A 7,966-nucleotide genomic window follows, 5' to 3' on the forward strand; every position below is an offset into this window, starting at 1 on the left:
GCATGCGCTGTGCTATCAAGCCCCGCCACCCCAGTCAGGCCGGTCCCAGTCCCTACCTTGTCGTGCACCTTTCCCCAGCGGAGCGCGACAGGTTTTCAGGCAGGGAGGGGAATTTGAAATTAACATCTGCGACGGAGGCGTGGCCACGCCCCCGCCGGCGGTTCAGCCAATAAGGGCGAACCAGCCGCAGGACGTCATGGCCACGCCCCAGCAAACCCACAGCCACGCCCACTCCCGTGCAAACATTCCCTCCCCCTCAGCAAAATACTACTCAGCTACTTTTATGATATTAGACGAGATGTCATGGGGCTGGTTTCGTGTCTGGGAAGAGGGGAAATTAAATAAACTATAGCTGCATATGCCTTAACTGTTCCAGCCCACATAACACAGGGTAAGTTTTCTAACCCACTCTTTCAAGATCTACATCAAATGTGATGTGATTTTAAAAACAAATTAGTGGTTAACATTTAAATGGAAACTACAGTAAGCAACAACTTTTAACTCAAGAGTCTGGAAAGTGGAGTTGGATGCTTCTGAATGCCTTCCGAAAAGCGTCAAGCTCCTCTAGTCTGATCCAGGCATTCCCCCCCTCGAGCACAGCCATGCAGTTCTAGGAACAAGAGAGCCCCCTGCTTTTCAGATAGCAGCAATTTTACTTTTTTCAATCACAGAGATCCAGTATACAACCGGAAGGAAAACGTGACATTGGGGAGATATCAAGTCTGCAGCTTTCCTTGTGGGAAAAATGTAGATTGCCACATCTGTTAATTTTTATCAACACTCCGGTCGTTTTCCATGGCCAAAAAGGAACAAAACACATGCATGTGAATTTGTTCTGAGCAGGCACATTGCCAGTTTACTTCTATGTGAGAACTAGATCAGAGGTACAGACATTTGTGTTTCAAAGTATTGGAAGCAGAGAGAGAAAATAATATTTGTTTTAGAAACATGTAAATCAAAATTGTATGTTGGGCACACTAAATGTTTTCCATTACATGCGGACCCATTTGTGAGCACAGGATGCATTTGACATTGATTTATATTGTGCACTTAAAGAAACGGCTCAACATGGCAAGTACAGAAACAAAATTAAAACAAGATACAGTATCAATCAAATTGGCTTCTTTAGAAAGGTTAAATCGTCGTTAAAGTAATAATCCTACTTATTTTTATGTGGTGAAAATGGAGTGTGTATCGCTTTTTGGTGGCAGCACTGGAGTTAAGAATAAAAGCCAACCACTGATATTATATCAGCAAATATACCACCCCACGTCAGCAGTTTTACTCAGTGAAACCTTGGTGTCATACAAACATTACGAGAAAATAGAGTTCAAAGACAAAACACAATAAGATGTATGAACATTTCTCAGCTACATTCTTCATTCTCCAGTTGGAGGAACATTGAGCTGTAATTACTTATTCACCATTTTTTTTTTTAATTAAATGAGCAATCCCAGCGGGTGATTTTTTTTGCATTTTTTTCTTTTTACATACGACTGAAGCAGAGGGTCTCTGGAGCTCAACCCCATTCATTTCCACAGATACAGACCATAGTATGGGGTGCCGGTAGCAGCTACGGCTGAACTAGCTGGGGTTTAAAGTTCCCGCGTCACACGGGCCAATAGGAAGCCAAACCTGATGATGTCACGGCTTCTTATTGACCGGCAGGACATGGGCGCCTTGAAACTCCGCCATTACAAGAACCCTGCTAACTGAACGGAGCGACTACCAGCACCCCATACGGAGGTAAGTATTTCTGGAAGCAGGGGGTTCCCGGAGCTGAAATTAGCGGGGTTCTGCTCCGAGGACTCCCTGCTTCAATCCTATGTTTAAAATAAAAAAAATAACCCAAAACAATCGCATGCTTGGATTGCTTCTTTCAAGGTGGATTGTGAAAGACTGAATAAGCCAAAAACTCCCCTCAACCGTTAATATATTTATAAAATAATCCCATTAAAAAAAATAACCCACAACACTACAGTCTGCGGTGTGACAATTTTATTTAAGAACCACAGCAGTTCAGATTTGTTACACTACTGCTTTCAAATACAATTTTATACAATGGTTCAGTTATCCTGATTAAAATACCAGAAATAAAAGGAACAGGAGAAAAGGTACGAGTACTGTAGCTGAGCATGGCTCATTGAACTGAGCTGTTCTCATGTAGCTCCAGTCTCATTTCAAGACTGAATCTTACATCTTCACCTTCTCATACATACGGACACATTTCACATCTCCCATGGTACATGTCTGAGGAGAAAATAAACAAAAATAGCATGCATTATTACAGGTCCACAACATTGAAACGGTAAAACTGATTAAAGCAGTATGCCCAACATGATATTTTTTTAATATTCCTTGCAGATTGCTTTTCAGAAGATTTTTCAATTAACACACAATAGATGACAAGGTTACTGTACAGGTATTCCTCACTATGCAACGTTTCACTTTACAACGAATGGCATATCCAACACAACCCTATGGGCCGTTTTTCAACGCCGAAATGCGTAATCCAACGCTCACCGCCACTGATTAACATGGGACTCGCTTTACAACGGTTTCACTATCCAACGCTACTTCAAGAACGGATTCTGTTGGATAACCGAGGACCGCCTGTATGTATATATCCACTATATGAACAGTACATCAAATGCTTTTAACCACCATTTAAAGACAATTATTATATATTGAAAAGGTCTTGGTGCATCCAATCAATTTGCAAACACGAGAATGCACCTAAAGGATATTAAGCTTTTCAGAAAACGTGCCTGGTTCAGGTCTCAGGATCTATTTTGTAAGATTGAATCCCAGACTTCATATATATACAGATACTGTATATAATGACATTTAAAAAGTTATGGTGGATAAAAACAGTGACAAAAACCCTCCATCCTACAGTACAATAAATAAAAATACCACCTGTGCCTTTTCATGTCTCAGACAGGTTTGCAACCCTGTCTTTCCCCATTATCACTTAGCAAACAGTGCTTCCACTGCGCCAGGGATTCTGGGTAATGACATGAGACATGCAAATGCACCACAAGTTATATAATACAAATACTCTACTTGTGAGTAAAATATTTCTGATTAGGGGCGATTTTTGATGAATCCGCGAGGATTAAAACCGGCCAAATCCATTTGCGGATTTAACACCACAAAACAGATTTTGTGGGGATATTGTGAGAAAATCCGGGAAATGGATTTGGGCTGATTCACCCATCTCTAGTCATGTCCCCCACATTTAACACATGCAGATGTTTGGGAAGAACATAGCTGTGTTGCAGTTGTTTCAAGGACTGTAAGCTTGTTTATATTGCTGCTCTGTAGAAACACCACAGTTAGAACATGAATGAAATGGTAGCATTTTCAACAACGTGCAACTTACCACTACCATCTGTCCATTTCTCAGTTCCCTTTTAATAATCGTCTCTTTGCCATCCCATTTCTGCACCTGTGTTAGTACTCCATCATCACAAGTTATAATGGTCTGCAAAAGAGATACAACATACACTAATGAGCAGTGCACGTCACAAGCCAGGTGACTGGTGAGGAGGTAGAGAGCATTTGTGTGCACATTCCAATATTCCATCTTCACAGGGGGAGAGAATCAAAGTGCCTGCACAGCAGTAAGGTACTACTCAACCCCATGTCTCATTATGCTCTCTCTGTGTCTCACTCCTCACCTTGCCATGCTTTGTGTCTTTTCCCTTATGCCTCACATGTTCATCCTTCCCCATGTCACACTGTTCACCAATTCCACATTTACAGTTAATTAGCTAACACCTGTTCTACCATAACTTTCCCTCTCCACCTGCACCCCAGTGACAGAGACTGCCTACTCCTGCCATAGAAGAGACTGACCCGGTTCAAAACCTGGACCTTCTAGTTGAAGATGCACTTCTGGCTTTCATTGCAAAGGGAAACAAATTGACTAGTTAAGGTGTAGTATAATACAGTCTCACAGTTAACACTGTAAAGTTTTCTCAATTTGTTTCATGGACTGTAGATTTGTTTTTTGTTTTTTTTTAGGGGGGCGTTGCAATACATTCTTCATTACTCTTTGTAGTGTTTAAACATTGTACACATAATTGAAAGTGAGACAAACAACTAAACCTATTATACATTTGTGAGAGAGAAAAAAAGATAGTAGATGCTGAAATAATGTTCCTTTTGGCTTTAACAACTTCTTTAAAAATGTAATGAAAACAGGCATTTTAAGCAGGTTTGTGGAAACTTTGTTTAATATATATATATATATATATATATATATATATATATATATGTGTGTGTGTATGTGTATGTGTATGTGTATATGTATATGTATATATATATATATATATATACTGTACTTTGTTAGCCAAGCTTAATAATCAAAAACGAATAGACGATACCGTTAGAGAGACCGTTGCATGAATACAAATTTATACAACTGTTCGGGACACTTAGCGATGGCCTAAACCGAGACCGCATTTTCATGAGTCACTACCATGACACAAGAGAACATTCTTCCCATGAGTGCTAAAGGCCATGTCTATACATACTGCGCTGTATGAATGCACACACAGCTGTCTCACACATACTAATGTACAATGTAATTCTATCCCTATATACCAATAGGGGCCACATAGTATCTCCACACACACTAATAGTAATGCAACACCCTCATACATTTCTACACCTACCCACACCATTGGTATACACTCCTATTCCACACACACCTTTTGTAAAGCACTGTATATACTGTGGGCGCTTTAATAATTTATATTTACACACATTTAACACCTTAAGTCATAAATCGCATACTGCACAGGGGGAGGGATAGGTTTCATTAAATACACTCCAAGATGCACTGTTTTTAAGTAAAACCCTCTCTTGCTTTATCCATTGTAACAACGCCGGAAGAAGAGATCAGTGTATCTCGTATGCTCGCACAAATAAAAGCATTTTGTCAGCCACAGAACGGTATTGTCTATTCGTTTTTGATTTTATATATATATATATATATATACACCCTAATATATTAGGGTATGATGGTTTTAAAAGTATATATAAGCTAATTTGACATACTTTTTTTTCCCTTGGAAAAAAGGAAATGAAATAGCATACGTTTACAGATATTTAATATTTGACCCTGACACCACTAGCCTTTTACATGAAGCAACTGTCCTGGGCAGGGGATAACAATGTTTATATTTTCTAAACCAAAAATGTTAAATGTGCATAGTTATGCTTGTTTTGTGCTAAAGCTTACTAGTTTTTCCAGAATGGGCATTTTACTTTGGGTATAAAATTAAGTTCCAAAAAGCCCAGCCCAAGTTATGTGCAAAGCAACCTGTGAAGTGAAATTCAGGTGGCTATGTATAAGGTCTATGTATAATGTGTTGGAATGAACTTTTTGGGAGGAAAATTGATGCCTATAGAAGAAGTTTGGAAGTGTTTTCACGCCTCAATTTGTTAAAGTGTAATTTACCTCTTTTCCCCATTTGAGTCAGCAAGTGATTTGGGAGAGCAGTTTCGGGAGTCACCTTATTGACAAATTATAATGTATACATTCTCATTTATACACGGTCAATTGTAATGTTTAACGTATACAATTCTGCGTCTTAATGCATCACTTTTTTTCCTTTTTGGGTGTATCAAAATTCTTCTTCAAGACTGACTTGGCATAAATGCCTCTCACTTAAGATTTGCATCGAATGTTAGGCACTTGTTTAACTAGAGGTAGTTTATTACATTCAGACTTTTTATGTGTGCTGTGTGTTCACCCCACCCCCTCCCCACCCCGCCACCCTCTATACTCATCACAGTATTGGTAAATGTTTAAGATCAAGTGACCAATGTTTACCATGGTGCCTCACCTTTGTTTTCCTGTTATCTGGTGTGGTCTCATCAAACTCTTCCCCCAGTCTGAACTTCAGCTCTGTATTTTTTAAGGTGCTCTCTGTTTTCATGCAGATCTCGTCACCATTACTAGAAAAGATCAGGTTAGGCTTTGCCATGGCACCTGCTTTCCTTGTGGCAAAACCAACTCCTGCAAGACAGACAACACAATATTAAAACCAACTCCGGATAGGCAGAAAACATACTGTAGTACTGATTCTTAAAACTTTGCTTAGCATGTGTGAATAGCAGCAGAGTTACATGTTCAAGCCCAGAATGGAATCCACAATATAAAAATATAAATATAATAATATGTGTGTATTATATATAGATATATATTACAATATAAAACATTTTTTTGATAGCAGTAGCTTACAGACTCCAATATTGTACTGCAGCAATAAGAAAAACAGTAATTTGGTGTGTTGTATTTGTAGGTTTTTTACAACCCTGCCTTAAACTCAATCGTGTTCTGATTAATTCAGGCATCCCTGTGAGTCAATGGACGTAGTGACACAGAACAAACCAGCAGCAGATCTAAAGTCCTGAAACGTACTAAAAAGTAACGGTTTTAACTTTCCCAAATCTCTGCAGACCCCAATTCTTCCCAATTCTTCCCAATTAAATTGCTCCCAAAGCAGTTTAAAAAATGCATTTGGAAATACCAACTATTCTGAAAAATATTGAGACAAAGCAAACCATACGGTTTACATTCAGATTCTGGGTTTTTAATCCAGCACCTATCAATTGTTTATTATAACTAGTTGTAGAAAGGAGGGAGGGGTCATTAAGCTGCATAGTGTTGGATTTCGTTTCGTTATGGCAATGTAAATAAGGGGGGTTAGCAAGATATGCTGGTCTTTGTAAACTTTTCGCTGCAATAGAATGTGACATATACTGCAGAATATATACACCAGGCTGTGACTAAAGACCACACTAGATTATCAGAGCGATGCGAACAGGTCTGTGCTCCCTGGATAGGATGGTCATCTGCAAGTCAAAGAATTTCAACAGCATCACAGAAAATGCCTGGCATTGTGCTATATTCCCATCAGCAGAGAAGATGCTCAATGCTCCAGTTTCAGCTAGGCAGGTGCTTCATTTAAACATGGAAGTCAGCAGAAATCAGTCACTGGTGTTGTCTTTGCATCCCAATAACATAATGTATCAAGTGACTGGGATTTCTACAGGGTTACACACCCAGCTGTCACTGAACTAGTCCTAACCTTACATGACACATCTTCCTTCCGAGGGGGGATGAACATAGCAAAGTAATGACACTTCTAAAGTGTGTCAGCAGCAACAAACAGACACTAAATACTATGTAGCAGCAGATACGAAATAAGGTTAGACCTGAGGAGTGATAGGGCACACAGGAAAGACAAGAAGTCTATAAGGTTGCAGATGCTCATTCAAACGAGATAAATACAAAGATCACTGGCACGTCCATCCCTTACCTAAGCACTGCATGTATTCATCGAAGCCCTGGCTGTCACACAGCTTCCAGGTGCCCATGAATTGATCCACCATGGTGACTGCTACTGTAGATTGGGATGCAGAGAGTAGTGGACAGAGGTCTGGGGAGTGCTGAGGACAGCGTGGGATGCAGGAGTCCTTATAAAGCAGCAGCAGTGCACAGTGGTGACATCAGGGAGTGAATCAGCCCCCCCCCCCTCCCTCCCCCCCCACCTCCCCATCCACTCATTGTCCGGACGGGGCCAGCTCAGCTCTTTTTTTTCTTATAAGGTTTTGGCTGTGTGACAGAGATGACTAGGTTTATTGGGGCAGAGTTGATATGCTTCAGTGCAAGACATTGGCGTCAACTGTGATAACAGCCTGGTCATAGGGATTTTTTATTTTAATCAAAGGTATCTGTATGTAAAACGGAGGAAACAAAATGTACCAGTCTCCTTTAATTAAAAATACCACACATTTTGGTATTGTGTATATTTACCTTTTGTAATCAGTGAAATCCATAAATTGTTAGGGTAGAACAGACTTTAGATGACAATGTCCATAAGCCTAGTTGACTGAAATATGTAGAATCTGGGACAAAAATAATTGACAATAATCTGCCTTTGGTGAG

General features: G+C 39.8%; 1 protein-coding gene across 1 annotated transcript; it reads right to left on the minus strand.

The window, feature by feature from the left end:
• Window positions 1-1,983: 1,983 nt before the first annotated feature.
• Window positions 1,984-7,495, minus strand: LOC142482501 (myelin P2 protein-like). The gene is made up of 4 exons (XM_075583034.1): window positions 7,338-7,495; window positions 5,859-6,031; window positions 3,386-3,487; window positions 1,984-2,250 (listed from the first exon to the last, which is right to left on the minus strand). The coding sequence occupies exons 1-4, from the start codon at window positions 7,408-7,410 to the stop codon at window positions 2,194-2,196; spliced, it is 405 nt and encodes a 134-aa protein (XP_075439149.1). The 5' UTR covers window positions 7,411-7,495; the 3' UTR covers window positions 1,984-2,193.
• Window positions 7,496-7,966: the final 471 nt, after the last annotated feature.

Source organism: Ascaphus truei, chromosome 2 (genome assembly GCF_040206685.1).
Source record: "Ascaphus truei isolate aAscTru1 chromosome 2, aAscTru1.hap1, whole genome shotgun sequence".
Lineage (NCBI taxonomy): Eukaryota > Metazoa > Chordata > Amphibia > Anura > Ascaphidae > Ascaphus > Ascaphus truei.

What these genes read in the sequence shown, in the direction of transcription:
- LOC142482501 (XM_075583034.1), bottom strand. Translation starts at nt 7,410, where the DNA reads ATGGTGGATCAATTCATGGGCACCTGGAAGCTGTGTGACAGCCAGGGC. An exon ending in TGAATACATGCAGTGCTTAG is followed by an intron (nt 6,032 to 7,337) that starts GTAAGGGATGGA and finishes TCTGTCTTGCAG; the next exon opens with GAGTTGGTTTTGCCACAAGG. An exon ending in CAGATAACAGGAAAACAAAG is followed by an intron (nt 3,488 to 5,858) that starts GTGAGGCACCAT and finishes TCTCTTTTGCAG; the next exon opens with ACCATTATAACTTGTGATGA.